Source organism: Danio rerio, chromosome 8 (genome assembly GCF_052040795.2).
Source record: "Danio rerio strain M-AB ecotype USA chromosome 8, GRCz13ab, whole genome shotgun sequence".
Lineage (NCBI taxonomy): Eukaryota > Metazoa > Chordata > Actinopteri > Cypriniformes > Danionidae > Danio > Danio rerio.
The window spans coordinates 28,422,501-28,441,644 of NC_141028.1; the positions used below are offsets into that span (position 1 = coordinate 28,422,501).

A 19,144-nucleotide genomic window follows, 5' to 3' on the forward strand; every position below is an offset into this window, starting at 1 on the left:
CGTATGCGTGTGTATGTGTCTAACATAAAGCACTTAAAATGTTAGTTTGGGTGTGGGAAGCTGACATCTGTTTTAAAGATTCCTGAGTAACATTCCTTTAAAAAAGTCTAGTTGGTTTATGCCAATGTACTGCATTACTGTCTGAAATGTTTGTGTAATTGACAATATTAAGATAATTAACAACTCTAATGGGATTGACATAAATTGTGTAGGAAAGTGCCTAATTTCTCAAGAGTAGTTAATCATCATGCTGTAGTAATTAATAACTTTAGACCACAACACTGTGAAGCCTTTCTGTCTGAAAGAACAGTCCTATTTGTGTGTCATTTTTGGGAAGTGATTAAATCATTACATTTTATACAATTTTAATATTATACACCTTTTTCTGTTAACATTTTATACACCTTTACGTGATTGGTGTGGTGGTGGATCACTAAAATGTCACTCAGGGTTACCATAGTTTATATACCAAAACTCAGATTCTCTGGGTGTACTTTATTTGCTGGGTAAAGCATGTTTAAATAAAATGTTAATATTTGTTTATGATGTATAATGGTATGATATCATGTCATCATCATCATACTACTACTAATGATAATAATAATAACCTTTGTATAACCAGGTAAGTCAATTGAGAACCAATTCTCATTTACAATGACGACATGGCCAAGAGGCAATATAAAAAGCAGATATGAAGCAGCAGGGACACAATACAATAACAATTTCACAAATGCAGATAATAACATATAAAGCAAGGAAAGACTAAAACAAGCACAGTGATCTTGTACTATTGACTGGATTGAATTTTTAAAGGTTGATAGTGGAATAAAAGTGTTGAGGTTTTTTCAAGTACCAGCAGCAGAAAACTGAAAAGAGTAACAACCAAATGAAGCACAAACTTTAGGTATACAAACGTTAATAAATCTACTAGTGTGCAGATTTCGACATGTCTTCTGAATGTTAATGACTGTAAATATGGTGAAGTTTTCCCAGTGATAGTTTTGTAAATGAACAGAAACCGACAGATTTGTTGACGTGATTGAAGAGAAGGCCAATTCAATAAAAGATACAGTTGACAGTGCATTCAGACTTTAACATCCACTTTGTGAAGGTTTGAAATCATATTATGAGGTATGATGATATGTTATCGAAATTTTAAATAATATATTTAGAGCACTTCAATTTTCAAAATGTTATTTAGGGTTATTCCATAATTTCCCTTTATAACTTTAAAGTTAAAATATTTGTATATGTTGTATAAACAATTCATATGTCTAAAATAACACATGGCAATATTATTATTTTGACTTTTTCATTTTATGCTCTGACTATTTCTAAATGACATTCTAGTTGTTTCCATAAGTGTATATTTAACATTAAGCAGCAGTAAACAATATGATTTTAACCTGACTGCAGATATGTTTCTGGACTGTATAAACCATACATGCATAGTATACAGTAGGTTGAGCAGGCAGTTATTATAGTTATCCTATTTAAAATACATAAGATTTATGTTGAGTTAACATAAACATAGGTATTGATAAACTTGTTTTAAAGAGCGGGTTTAATGGCCGGTGTGCCATAAAGGCCACGTGAACCAAAAGTTAGTCACACTCCGTGAGAATTACATGCAGCAATAAAACCGTAAATATAAAAGTACACAAACAATTATGACTGGCGTCCTTATTGTTTTTAAACAGAAAAAGTTCTTAAAGTTGTAACTTTTTCTGCAGACTGTGCAAACCAAACATTTCTGAATGGCTATGGGAATTGTAGTTGTCATTTTTTATCTGTCGCACATGCCACAAGCAGAATTCCCTAGTAGGAAACTGCATTACCCACAATGCATGCTGTTGTGTGAGACGTAGAGGAGGAGCGTGCCGGGTCTGCAAGCCGTTACCGATGGGAAGATGGTGGAATCTGGAGCAGCAACGTGCACGATACTCCGTCCCAAACATTTCCAAAAACATTTACCATCTCAACCTGGCATTAGACATCGGTTACCCGGGGACAACCATAGATAATACATACTAAAACTGAGACGAAACTATAAGTATTTTGATTTCGGTGCGAGACGCACCTTACATATGGTGCCTCAAACGTGGGGGCCAAACTGAACAGATCACAGTATTATTTTGATATTCTGCGAGGGATTTCTCGGCAGGGACTGGTAATAAATTGGTCATCGTCTACAGCGTGTCTCCTTCAGGCGTTGGTGTTTTGGAGCAGCTGTCAAAATGCCACGAAACAAAAAGGGGAAACGCGGAGGGAACAGTTCGAGTAAGGGTGAGTTTACACCTTCCTCTGTCACCAGTGTTATAAGAACTGACCACACGGAAAATATCTTACTGTAGCATTTTTCCCCTGTGAAATTGTCTTAATAATAATAACAAATCTGTTTAATTTCTTCGTGTAATCACACTCTTTACCAAAATGGTGCATTATTTATTCTAAACACTTTAAAATGCATTTAAAATGTGCTATGAGGTACATGCCATATTTGTTTTGGATGACAGCAGGAAACTGAGCATCTTAATTTCTTCACCTTCTCATTTCACTTATAAAATGTTCAAGTTATGTAGCATATATCTAACTCATTGTTATGAATTATGTTTTAAGCTGCAACCATTTAGCACTGTTTACATTTTAACTTCAATCCAAGTGACAGTGTTCTTACTTTCATCATACACTAAATATTTACCAATAAATATCTGATAATTACCTGTGTTTGCCCTTATCTCAGCAGTAAGTATAGAAACAAAGTGATTGACTGTCAGGGTTATTCAGTCTGCAGCCTGACAGGTGAAGCTCATGTCTGCTCGTGTATATTTAGCTCAAGTGTCACGAAAAAGGGCCTTCACGGTCCTCTAACGCGACCTGTAAGGTTTGAGAAGTTTCCTATTAAAATTAAACTATTTGCCTAAACGGTACTATTGGTTTACAGCGAGTTTTTGTGAAGTTCTCTCGCAGCAGAACCGCATCACGTGCTGTTTCGGCGCGCATTCCTCGTGCACGTGCAGCTCCAGTAAAACCAGATCCAGCAGGGCACGGCGATACTAGCGTGGCGCCGCCGGTCAAGCAAGCATGGCAAAAATGGGTCTCCTGACAATTTACCCCTGGCGACTGCTGCAAATTTGTGTTGTCTGTTTAACTACTCTGCTTGATTTTTAAGTTATAACGACGAATTACATCGTTTTTAAATAAATGTAATTAAAACCTAATAAAAAAGAAAAACACTTGCTTAAATGAGCAGTTTTGTAGATTTCTTCACATTTTAGATGTGCAGAGCTTACATGTTGCAGTTTTTGTGTTCACATTTTGTGTTCCTCAGCTCCTTTTTATTGGCAGCATGTCATCTGCAGCTGTGTTGTCAAACCTCAGAAAACTGGTGAGGTGTCTGAGCCAAAGAGAGAAAATGACATATTTCACCCTGGTTCACTTGGCATTGACACTGTCATTTTTTGAGTTGGAATCTGACAATGCGAAATAATGCAAATCTTGGTTTGTTTATGTTCCGTTTTGTGTTAATTATTCTGACGGTATGACAATCTTGACAAAAATATCACGGTATCACTGTATTGTGATAACTGCTCTAAAATATTTTCCTTTTTCTGTCTGGGTAAAAAACAAAAACGTTTTTGCCCTTTGAACACAATAGATTTTATTTTGTGAAAGATATGATATTTTGAACAATAAACTCGTTAGGATAAATAATTCAAATGAATCATTGACTTCTGCTGTCTTTAGTTTCAAAAACACAGATTTCTTTTCAATTTAAAACAGCGTCTTTGGAAATCTTATTTTAGCTGGAGATCAGGCTCGGATTGGCTAATCGGGAGGACCAGTAGAATTCCCGGTTGGCCAGTTTGTTTTTTGGCTGCGGGGGCCAGTGTCCCTAGCTCCAGACTCTTTTGCTCTCAGCAGTCGCACTTTTTTCGTTTATTTATTTATTTGACCACAGCCTCACTCTTTTTACTCATTATTTTGCCGCAGCTCCGCTCTTGATTTATTTTCTCTCAGCCCTGTGTGCATGATGCAGCCTGTAGGTTAACTCAGATGATTCACTTCATTAAGAAAAGCCGTTGTGGTCCAGTGGACAGCACGATGTGTTACGACACCACCTACCTGGGTTCGAACCTCACTTGAGTAATTTATTATTGTTTTTTTTATTATTGTTAAGGTATATAATACTGTTAAGGTTGTTGAAGCAGCTGTTTTTTTTGATAAACACGTGATAGAGCCATTAGAAACTGATTTGGAAGTGACCTTATTTTAATATATTCAGTCGTGAACTGAGGTGTGCTGGTCTGAAGCTTAAAACTCCAGGGCTGAAAAGGAGTCCCACTCCGGCCCTGCTGGAGATACTGCTGTCCTAAAAAATAAACGTAAATAAAAAAAAATCTCACACATACCTTAGGAACGGTATTACAGAAAATTTTGTCTGTTTTAAAACCTTGACTTATCTAAACGCATTATACCTTAAAAACGGTTATTGTCCCATGCCTATGAACCACACAAGAGTTTATTTGTAAGTGGACAAGGGACAACACCTTTATCGATGCACTTGTTTAGTGCTCTCCAAAGTTTGGATGTCAGCGTTCACATGCAAAAACCTAATTTGCCCCTGCTTACCTTATTGCTTTTCTGTGTTTTTATATCAGCTTTTAACATTTTGTTAAAAAATGCTTTTCAATTTTATTCTCCCTACAATGTCAATTACACCCAATCATTTTGAAAGCACACATTTTTTAGCAGTTATTTTTATTTCTAAAGCATATTTTTTAGTAAGTAACGCCACAAAGGCACTTGAATACTGTTTACCACAGATGCTGTTTCATAAATGAAATGAGGGAAAATAGAACTCAATACATCTTGTGGGAACTAATCTCTTATAGAGACATGTGCCGCTATTCAGTAATACAAGTATGATAATGAACATGGATGAAATTTTTGTTTGGACTTCAAAATGCCAATGAAAGTTACTTGTAAAACATTTATTATTATTAATCTTGGCTGATGTTAATTTCTTAATTCATGCCAAATAACTGAGTACATTTACATGAACACCAATAATCCGATTAAGACAATACTCTGATTAAGAGTATCATGTAAACAGCGATTTATTTTGTATTTTATTTTTTGATGGCATTTATCCGATTAAGGTCATAGTTTAACTAAACAGAAATTGAATTAAGACATGTGGAGTATGCTGATTTTATTTACATTATTGAAGTGCAGCACAGACATGTAAACACCTTAATCGAAGTATTACCATCATGAAGGACTTTTCGCTGCATTTTGCAACAGGATAGACTATACACACACGGCTGATTGACACTATTTTCTGCACCTACCAAGTCATAGACGAACAACGGACACCTGAATCGCGAAATGCAGCGAAAATTACTGAATGAAAGTGAAAGTACCAAACTGCAGTTAAAGTCGACAATTTAAAAACTAAACTCCCGAAACTGGAAGAAATGTGGATGGCATAGTGACACAATGATGTTAATTCAATCATGTGCTATAACATGTAAAATGAGATCATGAGAGGAACATTCAAAAAGCAACTCATGTAAACACCTTAATCATATTATTATCTTATTCAGATAAAGGCAAATTATTTGATTACTGATCTCCTTGTAAACGTTGTAAGTCATAGCGCTAATGACTAATTCAGCTACAATATTTTCCACCTAACATTAAGAAAACAAATGTAATAATGTGTGATTTAACAAATGTAAGTTTTTGTTATTATTATACATGTTAAACAACCTATTATTTGCAGCATATGTCAATATCTCGATTATCCCACTTAAAATGACTAAAACGTCAGTGATTGTTGCAACAGGGAAGTTTGATGCCATCATATGCCACGTGTTTTTGATGTCACGACTCATGACTGTAGAGCTCTATTCTTGTTGACTGGCTTTGTTCTCCTGTTAAAGATGAAATGTTTTGCTGATCTGCGAGTTTAATCAGTCTCTTCCTCTTGTTCACTGTGAGCAGGCTCACTTCGACAGGAAGTGCTTCAGCTGCAGTTGTCAAAAACTGCGCTGTCACGTACAGGTAGTGTGATGAGATCTTAATTCTGACCTCATGCCGCTCACTCACCCCATTAATTTTCAACAGGCTGCATGTGAATATCCATTCATGTGTATTTTTTTACATCATCTCTCATTTATCTAATGCCTTTCAAAATCTCGAGAACCTAAATTCCCCATAAGCATCTTACTAGTCATTTCTGCTTTCTTTTGAAATCAGCAGGCCAGTGTTTCTTATGCTTTTTGGTCTGATGTTCAGCCATCACACCATCAGTAAAAGCTAACAACCTTTTTATTGGTACCACAGCAGAAATGTGTTCTTTTTAGCTCTTAAGAAGTCATTTATCATCTTTAGAGCCTGTTGTTGTCTCTCAAAGTCTTAACAATGGCTTCTTCTCTACGATGGCAGTAGGACTCAAACAAAGGAAGTCATTTGCACTTCACTAATTGATGACGCTTCTGGAAAGTTCTGGAAATGTTTGGAACTCATGTAAAAATATTTAATATGGCTGTGTAACTGTTCTGATTCGCATCAAAATGACTCCTTGAAGTCAGAGGCCATTTTGAATTTTCTTACATTTTTCCATTAACTCTCAACTTGTCCAAACTCCTCCTCCACACAGCATCCATTTTTTTGCTAATGCATGTCTTAATAGTACAGTTATGCCATGTTCAGACTGCATGATTTTCGAAGTAATCGCGTTACAGATGTTTTATTACTGCATGACTATCTGGGCTTTTTTGTCGCTGCTTTCTTTACACTGCAATATGGATCGGCGACAGGGGGGTTCACATTGCATGACTTTACAATATAAAGAATCGCTGACAACTTCGTCCCAACTACGTCTCAACCAAAATTACATAGTATATCTTTTGTTATTAACTACATGATGAGAACGAAGCCTTTAATGGCGTAGAACATGTGCATATTTGCTCACCTGGGTTTGAAGGGAATTAGCCATTTCTCCTCAACTTTCTTTTATGACCCAGTTGTGATATTGCTCTCATGATAAGTCAAACTGACACATGTCCTCCGGCCAAATTTCCTCTAGTTTTTCCTCCATTACTTGGGTCCAAATAAACTTAAAATGAGTGCTTTAATTTTCCCCGATCCTCCTCCCGCTGGCCTGCAGGTGCTGGTACCCACACTTATGAATGCTGCTCTCTCATTGGCTGTAGGCAATCAGCGATGTTATTTTTAGTCAACTCATTTCACATCACACGACATGATTTGAATCCCAGACAGCTCCAGATATTTAGCATGCCAAATATCTCACAGGCATCGGCAACTCATCGGCGATTCTCTCAGATTGCGTTTTTGATAGTTCACACTGTGTGATTGTTACTCGCGTAAATGAGCAACGATTTGCCTGTGATTTTAAGCATTTGTCAGCGTTTTCTCAACCTGTCAGCGAGTAAAAATCTAGGCTAAAATCATGCAATCTGAACTCGGCATTAAACTGCTATTTCTAAGTCTTTTGTGATGTCACATTTATATTGATGATGTGTGTTTGTTTGTTTTTTTACTGTGGCTGTGTTTTAGTATTTTGAGGCTTTTAATATGTTTATTGTAAATGTGTTGTTCTAATATCTCAATATCAGTGAATAGGTTGACTGCGGGAAAGGGTGAACCCTGAGAATGTATTTGCATGCAGTTGACAAACAGTCGCAGCCAAATTAAACTTTAGTGACAAGGCAGCATTGGCCTGATTGGGCCAGTAACGATCCTGTCTACTATACCAAGCGTCTTGCATGCTGGCCCCGGGACATTGGGCAGTCCTTTTTGTCGAGCCATGATATATATTCTGTAATGTACAGGATATTTCAAAGTTTATTGACCTCTAAGTCAAAATATTGAATTTTTTAAAAGTTAGTTTTTCCAGATAATTCCCAGACCCCTTCAGAATTTATTAAAATATAAAAAAACTATTTTAATTGAGGTGTTATTTTACATCATTGTTTGTGTTGTGTTTGTGGTCATCTAAGAACTGCAGTCTTGGTTCCTAATCAACAATTCTTACAGACCCTAAAATTTAGCATATACATTAAGCAGACAAAAACTACAAATTAATAATCTCCTTACTAAAATCCTCCTAACGAAATCAAACTTATCAAGTTAGATCATAATGAATTCCAAATAACACATTGAAGTGGTTTAACTGAGTCTTTTCAATAGTTTGAACTGCATGACCTACCTTTAAAAGATTAGCCTGATCATTAAAGAGATCTGATTGACTAGATTCATGGTCCAGAGAGGATCAGTGATTGATTTTAGGAGGATTTAAAGGAGTCCCTGTGGATATTTCTTTACTTGCCTGCATGGATTTAATGATAAAGGCTATTCACTCCATTTTAGTAAATAATTAAACATGCTCTTTACAAATCCTCATCTTTCTTTAACCCATTCATGCTATTAACTAAAGGTCTACTGGTGGCCTGGGGTTAACAGGTGGGCAATCATGTGTGTTTGCAGAAGGCCACATTGCACTTTAACCTGAATCAGAGGTTGTTTCTGGGATGTGGGTTTGTAGTGTGTGTGGAGATATATATTATGTATATATGAGAGTTGAGGCAATTGGGATGTTAGTTCCATTATTAAAGTTTATTGTAAAGTCAATTGGAGACACTGTAAACTACTAAACTGAAGGGCACAGACTGGTTTTTCACTCCTCCAGGGATGTTTTTTTTTTGCACTGAAGTGAATCAGATGGCAGATAAAAACAGGTATTAGATACATAAGTTTGTGGACAGATTAAACACACATTATTACTCTGCTTATTATTACTCTGAGTCTCTGACACATCCATATGTTTGCCTAACTATGACTAACAGTCATTTCTCCCTCATTTATTTACAATATTAGACTAATGTGTTGTTCATCTCTTCATCTGGTCTCTTCTGTCTGTTTTAGGGAGGAACGGGGTGAGAGGCGAGACTGGTGTGAGTGATGATGATTTGGCATCTGATGTTCTCAGTCACTATAGCAGTGCCAGTGAAAGTGCGTCAGTTATAGAAGAGGGCGCAGGTACACAAAGAAGTTTATTAGCAAAAATCTAAAAATAATAATAATTGAATCAAATGTTGAAAACTAACAAACTGTGCTGTACAGGTGAGGTGGTTGATGAACAAACTGCTCAGGAAGAAACAGAAGACAAACTGAAGCAATGCATTGACAATCTTATGGACAAAAGGTATTATTATTATGCTCAACAGTTGGCAGAGTTGAAGAAAACCAGATAATATTTGCAACCTTGTCTTTCTTTGTGTGTGTGTGTGTGTGTGTGTGTGTGTGTGTGTGTGTGTGTGTGTGTGTGTGTGTGTGTGTGTGTGTGTGTGTGTGTGTGTGTGTGTGTTTCAGTGCCAAGACCCGTCTGGCTGCATTAGAAAGTCTGCGCATGGCGTTTTCCTCTAGGGTTCTGTATGAGTTCCTCTTAGAGAGACGTTACACCATCAGTGACTGTCTAGAGAGGAGCTTGAAGAAAGGTGGGATTATTAATTTGTTATTATTCTTATGCAAATGAGCTATATATGATTATGTAAAAGAATTTAAGTACAAACACTTTTGAATATAGAAAATATTTTTAATATTTACCTTTGTGCTTGCTATTGTATGTTACTTTTATTCACAAAATGTAAGTATTCATATCAGGGGTCTCAAACTGAGAGCTCGCAGGCCATTTGCGGAGACCCCCCTCCAGCCCACAACTGACGTCAAAAATATTTTTGATTCCGCCCAACAAAACATATTTTTAATTCACTATCATTGTTGTGTAGTCGCATAAACACCTGTGTATTTGACGCCCCACTTACTGAATATTTAAAGTACTATACTATATATTAGGGTTACTTTTGGTTTCTCTCAGTGTGTGGTTGCACATGCAGATTATTTCTGGGGCTAATTTAAACAATGAAATATCTGTCCGTATTTTTGTAAATATTCAAGGTTCATTTGATTATAACCAATTTTATACTACCTGTATTTTGTTGTACAAACACTTTTTCATGGCTTATCATGTTATGCTGGTGGTGTAAATTTGATCATATATGATATTTGATTCAAATTGTCTCATTAATAGTTTTTTTAAATATGAATATTAACATTTTTACAAAAAATGTGCATTAATAAAATTGTACTGCTGATTGAATTGAACATGTTAAAAAATAAGAGTGAATACTTGCATACTTTTCCAATTTTTGATGTAGTTTTGCAAGAACAATTGCCAGTAAAGTCAATGAAGTTACCCAAACTGTTTTCTGCCATCTTACACTATGTTAAACTTTTGGTTAAGCAACAATTGATTAAGACATAATAATAATAATAATTATTATTATTATGCCCATTATTATTAAAGTGTAGAATTTTCATAGCGATTTGGACTGCCCTGTCAATATGTACAACAAGAAAAAAGGGAGCTTTTATACTCTGGGAAGAATGTCTGAGTACATCAATTACATAAGGTTTCCACTTTTTTCTTGTTCTTGACCGTTAAGAGGGCCCTCATATGAATTGTCTGTAAGGGTTGATCCGTGATCTGTACGGATCACAACACACTGTTCAGAATGCATGTGACCTGTGGATTAATAACTTTTTTTTAAACTTGTTGGATTAAACTACGTTTATAACATTTGCAGAGAGATGGTCTCTCACATCTTTTAAATCCTGTGTATGAAAGCATTTTGGATTCCCTGTAAAATTTAATGATGACAGAAAAAGATGTGGTGGGACCTAAATGCTTTCTTAGGTTATAAATTAAAGGTGTTTTCTTTCACTGGTTGTGTAGCCTGCATTAATGCATTCAGTGCAAAGCTGCACAATTAAACTTTAAAATATCATGATCTTAATTCAAACCTTAGCAACATAAATAATAAATCATAAGGGTTTGCATATTGTAAATATATTAACCTTTGACTTTGCCCATCCTGTATTCATAAGATGAAAGCATAATTTAATGTTTTTGGGTCATGAAAAAGTGAAATTAGTTGTGTATTTTTTCATCATAATTATTTTCAGTGTAAAATCTTTTGTAGTACTGATGTGTTGTTATTGTACAAGTATCTGTGGGTTCATTTGCACAAATGAATTGTTGAATTGTTCAGTAAAATGTCCTTCTCTGTAGGTGGAGGAGAGGAGCAGGCTGCTGCTGCTACAGTTTTCGCTCTGTTGTGTTTGCAGCTTGGGGGCGGAGTCGAAGGGGAGGAGGGCTTTAAAATGCTCCGCCCTGTCCTTAGCACCATTCTGATTGACAGCTGTGCCAGCCTGGCAGCACGGCAGAGTGTGAGTGATGCCTTCAGTTATGTTGTTAACACTGGCCTCTAAAATGTTATTGTTTTCTTAATTCTCAAACTTTTTTCCTCAGTGTGCTCGGGCTCTAGGCATGTGCTGCTATGTGTCTGCCTCGGATGATGCAGAGGTAAGAACTGCTCTTATAAAATGCTTATGAATTGGGTTGAGTGATATGACACAGTACCATTTCTGTAAAATTATATATTTAAATGTATATTGGCCATATGTAATGGACTTGGTAATTTACTGTGATAATATTTCATGCTATTTAGAACTTTTGGGCAAATGTTTGATTAATGTAGAAATAAAAATAAAATAAGTATTACTAAAATATAAAACACTTTCAAATATGAATGATTACAGGTCCAACATAAGCGAGCATTAAAATAATTGCAAAATGTAAACGATGTACTTTCAAGATTTCAACTTTCTCACAATAATGTTATTCATTATTTTTTGTATTCCTGTAAGGGTGTGTAATATTGCGCTCATGTATGTCAAAGAAGTATTACAAATAGTATCACAAAATAAACAAGTATAATATTGCACAGCTCAATGTTTGAATATTTATAGATTTGCAAATTTGAACTACTGTCATCTGTCTTTGTCAGGATCTGCTGAAATCTCTTGGACACTTGGAGAGTGTGTTTGTGGGTGCGTATCCTCTAGGCGATGGCTCTCTGCCCTCTGTCAAAGCCGGGACCCCTGCTCTCCACAGCGCTGCCCTACAGGCTTGGGCTCTGCTCTGCACCCTCTGTCCTGCATCACACATCAACACCATTCTCAACCAGTGAGTATGCACCTGTCCATAGATTTATTCAGTAAGCTTAAATACCATGACACAATAAGCTGAAATCTAAGCTTCAGCTGTAATGAAAAATTCCTGTCTTGTCAAGTCGCCTGCATCGGGGCCAAAAAGTTGCTTAAACACACCACAATGTGCACCCTATGCACCCAAGTTTCGTATTTACTGCATTTGAAGTTTGGTGACATGCGAAATCGCATCATGTAACTTTGTTAGATTAATAGATCAAAACGTTACCTCTCTACAGAAATTTAAAATCTATACCAATCACTGGCTTTTATCAATGTCTAACAATAGTGTTTAATCCCACCCCTTTTCGCAGCGCAATACAACATAATATTGCAAACACAATCTAGTGTGACCATGGCATAAGTGTGTTGAAGCACGAACTGAGTTTAACACCCCTGCCTTAGTGCTATTACAACAACCAAGAGAGAGAACAGCAGCTTTTACCTGCCGGTGTATCAATTAATAAAAATTTTTTTTTTTTAATTATTTTAACCTATTAAAAAGAAAGTGTTATCATGTTAAAGGTGATAAATGCTAAAACATTTCAAATATATTTGTTACTACACTGAGGGCTAGAAGTTACCTTTTCAAATGTCTCAAAAGGTCAAAAAGCCACCAATCAGAGTTAAAAGGGGCACTTAGATGGTTGCTGGTTGTCTTTTTTAGTAATAATTGAATTTCCTGTGAAATGTTGTTGCGAGTAGCATGGTGGCTCAGTGGTTAGCACTGTCACCTCACAGCAAGAAGTTCACTGGTTCGAGCCCTGGCTGGCCACTTGGCATTTCGGTGTGGATTTGCATGTTATCCCTGTGTTTGTTGGGGTTTCTTCCAGGTGCTCTGGTTTCCCCCACAGTTCAAAGACATGCGGTACAGGTAAATTGGGTAAGCTAAATTGTATGCAGTGCATGTGTGTGATTCCCAATACTGGGTTGCAGCTGAAAGGGCATTCGCTGCATAAAACACATGCTGGAATAGTTGGTGGTTCATTCCGCTGTGACAACCTCTGAAGTAGAGACTTAGCTAAAGGAAAATAAATGAATGAATGTTGTTTTGCAGGACATCAATATAAAGCTTATCTATAATCCAAGCCAGCATGAATAATGAAGATAAAGCGATAATGCTTCAGTGTGTTTTATTTAACATTTTAACAACAAGCGATATGACAACACCCAGATAGAATATACATAGACAAACAAGCCTGTAACATGATCTTTATCTGTTTTTCAGCCACTTACCTCGTCTGCATGCATGTTTAGAAAGCAGTGAGGTAAACTTCAGGATTGCTGTGGGAGAGACCATCGCTCTGCTGTATGAACTGGGCCGAGACATTGATCAGGTTTGTATAGAGAACGGGAGTCTGTATAAAATGCGATATGATCATTTAAATGATGTGCGCATCTGTTTCATTTTTATTTCCGAGTGCGGCTCATGACCTTCGTCACTGTGAGAGAGAAAAAAACACACACACGTGCAAATCATACTCCCAGAGTCCCCTCACAGCTATCAAACGATCACTCTGTGCAACAAGGTGAACGTTATTTACAACTTTATTACCTGTTATTCACAGCCTATGCAGGCTCTGTTCACTGAAGTAGTCATCAGACGGCCACGCGCGCGTCCTCTCGGTAGTAAACAAACAGTGAATCGGCTCACGTGCGATTTTGCATCCGTGAACATTAGACAGAAATTATTTTTGGCACAAATATACCCTATAAAATACAGTATGTGACACTTTTAACACCATTTGGAGGTGTACATGTTGCTGTGAAGACTTGTACATTCACCTTTACACTTTTTTCCTGACCTTGAAAATATAATTGGCTGAATCGTAGGGAAGCGTTTAGGATAAAATCGAGATCGTGATCTTTTTTCGATTAATCGTGCAGCCCTAAACACTACATTAAAAAGCTGATTAATACTGTCTCTGTTGTTTTTAGTGGTAGTAATAGATAGGGCTTTGCAATATGGACAAAAGAAACTGATCATGATTTTTTTTTAACAACATTGCGATTAATCACGATTTTGACACACAGATGTTTTACCTGTGAGACCTGTAACATGTCTCTAAAATGGACATAAGGCAAAAAAATAAAAATCACATAGTAAAGGTGTAACTGTGTTTGTGTTAGAAAATGTTTCTATAACAGTCGAACTCAAGGCTCTGATTCTTTTCTTTGTCCACAGATTTTTTTTCACCATGCATAGACCTCTTTGTGACGCTTCCATGAAATGCTATGCTGTTTACATGCCACATCTTTGCACGCACAAGTTTATTATTTCCAATGGAGGCACATGGCTTGCACATGCATATTGGGAGCGACATGTGCACGTACTCCAGGTGCACCTTGTTGAAAACATCAAAAACATCAATGGTTGCCTACCCATGACAAAGGAGCACAAAGCACGTTAAAAATGCTAAAAGCAGCAATGCACCTTTCGCTTTACACGCACTTTTTAGGCATGATATGTAACTGACAGGTGATTAAAATTATCTAGTTCTGCATCAGCCTTCCTGCATGCCAGGGCTATTCAATTGGCGGCCCGCGGGCCGAACCAGGCCGCCAAGGCAATTTGTTCCAGCCCTCCAAATAGTGCAACCAAGACATAAAAAATCTATTTAATTCAGTGGAAAAACAGTCGCTATATTTATGAAGTGACGTGCATCAGTCAATACAGCATGAGATGCAGAAGCTGTGCAAAGCGTGAAGGCTGATTTATACTTCTGCGTCAAACACCGGCGTATGCTACGGTGCTGACGCATAGCCCTTCGCCGTGGCCATCGGCGTCACTGACGTGCACCTCTCAAAAAATGTAACTACACGTCGCAACGACGCGTAGCGTAAGCTCTGTGATTGGTCGGCTTGGTAGCGCTGACGAGACCGAGAGCCGCGCGAATGGCGCGAGCGATTGTTTACAAGTGTGGAGTACCGTGAAGGAGCTCCGGATGGAAAGTTTTGTTTTGTGTTTACCTCATAGTTAAAGTTGTTGCACGTCCGCCGGTTCCTGCCTCAAAATGAGTGAGTTTGAGCCACTTGCACATCCAGGAAGTGTTCAGGAAAAGAAAAAAAGGAGCGAAGAAACTCGACACAGAGGAACATTTACACCTCACTGCCAACTAGCGTTTCGGAAGTGTTAATGCAGACCAACAGACAGCGCGCAGAAGTATAAATGCACAGCCACACGCGTTGCATGCGCCGTTGGTTACGCCGGTCACCTGACGCAGAAGTATAAATCAGGCTTGAGTCACCATAAGCGAGTGGCGCGAGCAGGGGGTGCAATGATTAGCCGATTTCACTATTAACTGCGCTTTAATTTGTCACAGTTAATCAGTCGTAAAGGCTTCTCAACGCCGCAAAGCAGCGGCCATTCCCACGTCCCGTCTTTTCCGCTTGCAAGTTTGTTATTTCTAATGTAAGAACATATGACAATATGCGCACACAAGCTGAGCAACGCGCTTGCGTCTTTCCCGGCGCACACAATAAAAAGCATCTCACAGTGAGAGTTGTCCGTCCTTTTCAGTGCAAAGTAAACAATAAAGTTGGATTAATTATTATTAAAATGATTATGTATGTATGAACGCAGATGGCAACAACAGGTAATCTAAATAGCTACGTACCTAATATAAAGCTTGAATTTACATTAGACATGATAACCATGAACGCATGATTATTCTTCAGACTACATAATCATACAACCAAAATCTATAATTGTTGCATCCCTGATTGTAATGCAGTTTGAAAAGTAACATATGAATGTGCCTGAATGTAGAAGAAGCCTACTTCAGCAATGCACTGCTTTTGTTGTGCTCTGAAATACAACATTTGATTATGTTTGTAAAAAAGAAAGTCTATTGTACACTGCACTGATGTAGTTTCAAAATACAATATATTCACATTTTAATGTAGAAAAACCCAATTTGGGTGTCTTAAGGAGGAAAAAAACAGCATATGGGCTCTTATATGCAGTTTTGTTATCACTCGTATAGCAAGTCATATCTCTACGGGCCTTCGTTTGGGATGCTTTTCATAAACCGGCCCCCGTGACAAACTACTTGAATAGCCCTTCTGTATGCTAAGTAAGCCCCCACACCACAGATGTTGAGTTTTTGGGCACCAAGTTCTACTGTGCTGATCCCTGTTTATGCAGGCTATTTATCATTAAGCTCAGTCTCCTGTTCTTACGCTCTGTTTAGGCACGCTGCATTATGAACGCGTAAAAAATTGTACTGTTATGCAATTTTGATACGATTTAAATTAATAGCTTAGCCCTATTAATATATACTTATTCTCTTTGTTGGTAAATTTTGAGTGTCAGGACTCTTTCAGCATGTTGACTGTGTATATGATGTGTTGTGTTTCAGGAGTTCGAGTATGAAGACTGTGATGCATTGTGCGATAGTCTGAAGAGTCTGGCGACTGACGGAAACAAACATCGTGCTAAAAATGACCGCAGGAAACAGCGCTCCATCTTCAGAGAAGTGCTGCACTACATTGAGGTAAATCAGAGCTTTTTATTGTTGTTTTTTTTAATCGTATCTTCAATTTCAAAAAGAAAAAGCATTTTAAAGCAAGATTGTATACTTTGTCAAAGTTGAACTGATCCTGAACCGTACTAGATGAGTATGAAATTGATATATAATACATATTTGTCTTTCAGAATGAAGATTTCACAGATGAGAAGATCCAGTTTGGGATTGAGGTCATCTATATTGATGGCTGGATGCGCCGTAGGATTTATGATGCCTTCAAGGAGGTGCTTGAGTCTGGAGTCAGACACCACCTACAGGTGAGGAGGACCAGTTGCTTGTTACTGTTGACAACACACTTCCAAACAAAGGTGTTCTTTCTGCCACTGTCAATGGATGACATCTGTGTGACAGCTAAAGTAAATAAAAAAATCTGGCTTACTGTGTGTTCACATTTTTGAAGGCAAGAGCGTTAAAATTCACTCTGGCTGCCCTGACAACATCACTGTCTGCCTTTTACAGTGCCCCTACGAAAGCATCAAAATTCACTACATTGATCTTGTATTTAAAGTGGCTGTTGCAGCATATCAGCAGATCAGTTTTATTTCCGCACAAAAACGTGCTTTCTAGCTGGAAAATGTTGCGCATCTTATAAGAAATTAACTACAAGGGAGGATAAAGTTATTGCATGTGGTGTGGCTTTGCTTCACCTATCCAGTATGTCCATATGTATGAAATATTCTGAAGTAGCAATATTGTTTTTTACTGTCAGTATAGTCAACATGCGATTCCTGCTTCTTACAAAAATATATAACATTAACACACATCAGTAACTCCATCAGTGTAATCAAACAGGGACATGTGGTAAATAATTGAAATCCAGCTACGGCAATAATCTAATTTTTGGGAACAGTGTGGTCAGAACCCATGTTCACAGGACAGTGTTCTCTGGAATCCTCAAGCAGTGGGTTGTCGCTGAACTGCATCATAGCTCATTGCCGTAGAGTTGAGTTGATTTCAACTCTCCTCGCCCACATCAGCAATGATGAGCCGCGTCACTTTTCGTGTGAATGCACAGAGCCCATACTGATTGGTTAAAAATGTCTAATTAACCCCTGATGCCAATATTAATAACAGCTTCTGGCCATCTATAATTTAGAGTCAGTCTCTTTAGAAACCACTTGGTTGATATGTTTTACTTGGTACTGTTTGTTCTAAAGAGTGTTTTATTTCTGTTTCTGTAGTTTAATCCTTTGCTGAGGGATATTTTTGGCCTTGGACCTCCTCTCATCCTGGATGCATCTGTCAAGGCCAGCAAGATCTCTCGCACCGAGAGGGTAATCTTACATAAAACCCTTGTCATCTGTAAACATAATAAGCCAAGCAGTCATTCTGACATCACAAAGTCAAATTTACAGAATAAATTAATGTTTTGTAGGTGTGTGTTTGCCAAAACACACACTTTTTCATGAATTTAACATCTTTCTGTGCATCTTATTCTAACTGATGTTTGTCTCTTAACAGCACCTGTTTAACTCTGCTGCATTCAAAGCTCGGACTAAATTAAGGAACAAAGTGAGGGACAAACGTGCTGATGTGATGTGAGGATGAAGATGAAACACTGAGAGAGAAACACTACATCCTTAAAATCCCCTCGGCTCACTTGAAAATATAGTTTGATCAACTTCCATGCCAGAGACTTGACCATGGACGTATGTGTCTGCCTGTGTGTGTGTGAAAGGCTGAGCGTGTGCATGTGTGTGTGTGTGTGTGTGTGTATGCGGTGTTGTGTTTTATTTAACATCACAGTGTGTGAACGCTAGGAATCCTTCAATTAAACAGACATAAAATATTCTATCTTCACAACAACCTCTTTTAAGGCTGTATTCAGCCTTTCTGTTTTACCTCCTCGTGAGTTTTTTGGGGAAAATGGAGAATTTTTATCACAGAAATATCAACTTTTTACAGCTCTGCAACAAAGAACGAGGCCAAGAAAAATGAAATCTTTGTAGTTTTTCTATATGCATTTTATAAATGGACTCTACTGATGCACAAGTGGTGATGCAAGAAAATGAAAAGGCATCTCAGACTGCAGGATGGTTTAAGCAGTTTTGTTAAACCTCTTTCACTGCCACTAAAGTAACCATGTTTTACATCATAACTCTACTCATCTGCTGAAAGTCTGCTTTTTATTGGTTCCCAGTATCCTATGGTTCCTTCTTCCTGTACCCACAACCCTGTGCTTATTTCTGCCTATTTAGATCATGCTTCAACATTTGCTATTTGTTTGAATTTCTTTATGAAAAATCTTAAACCACCTTGTCATGACTTTTCTCTAAGGTGAAAGTACTGTATTTAAAAAGCAAGGTTTTGAATGAGAAAACAATAAATTATGTAATAATTCTTCACAGTGTTGGAAGTTTTTTTATTTTTTAATCAAGACAAATGGACATGAAGAAAAAAGTGGTCTCATTTGTAAATTTCATTACATATTTGAATAATTAAAATGTATTGTTTTGGTGCAGTCAGTTCATCTT

At 37.4% G+C, this 19,144-nt stretch overlaps 3 protein-coding genes across 7 annotated transcripts in view; all 3 read left to right on the forward strand.

Moving 5' to 3' along the window:
* amt (aminomethyltransferase) overlaps positions 1-538 on the forward strand; it is a 12,484-nt gene extending 11,946 nt beyond the window's left edge. Inside the window, 1 exon segment of the mRNA NM_001006021.1 lies at positions 1-538. This exon segment is cut by the window's left edge and continues 452 nt beyond it. The gene's annotated coding sequence lies outside the window, so the exon portion shown is untranslated.
* slc26a6.2 (solute carrier family 26 member 6, tandem duplicate 2) overlaps positions 1-19,144 on the forward strand; it is a 406,025-nt gene that overhangs the window by 141,246 nt on the left and 245,635 nt on the right. The window lies entirely within an intron of this gene.
* ifrd2 (interferon-related developmental regulator 2) lies at positions 1,896-19,013 on the forward strand. Of its 5 annotated transcripts, none has more exons than XR_015497008.1 (13): positions 1,896-2,286; positions 6,010-6,069; positions 8,956-9,069; positions 9,154-9,235; positions 9,403-9,527; positions 11,162-11,319; positions 11,402-11,455; positions 11,940-12,118; positions 13,370-14,708; positions 15,681-16,637; positions 16,799-16,927; positions 17,852-17,944; positions 18,132-19,013. XR_015497008.1 is itself a non-coding variant. In XM_087263161.1 (13 exons), exons 1-13 carry the CDS (start codon positions 2,238-2,240, stop codon positions 18,210-18,212), a joined length of 1,368 nt encoding a protein of 455 aa, XP_087119287.1. In that variant the 5' UTR covers positions 1,896-2,237; the 3' UTR covers positions 18,213-19,013.

Bases quoted from the DNA above. Each gene is read 5' to 3' on its own strand.
- ifrd2 (XM_087263161.1), top strand. From the start codon at position 2,238: ATGCCACGAAACAAAAAGGGGAAACGCGGAGGGAACAGTTCGAGTAAG. The intron at 9,528-11,161 runs GTGGGATTATTA...CCTTCTCTGTAG, and splicing joins AGAGAGGAGCTTGAAGAAAG to GTGGAGGAGAGGAGCAGGCT. The intron at 16,928-17,851 runs GTGAGGAGGACC...CTGTTTCTGTAG, and splicing joins GAGTCAGACACCACCTACAG to TTTAATCCTTTGCTGAGGGA.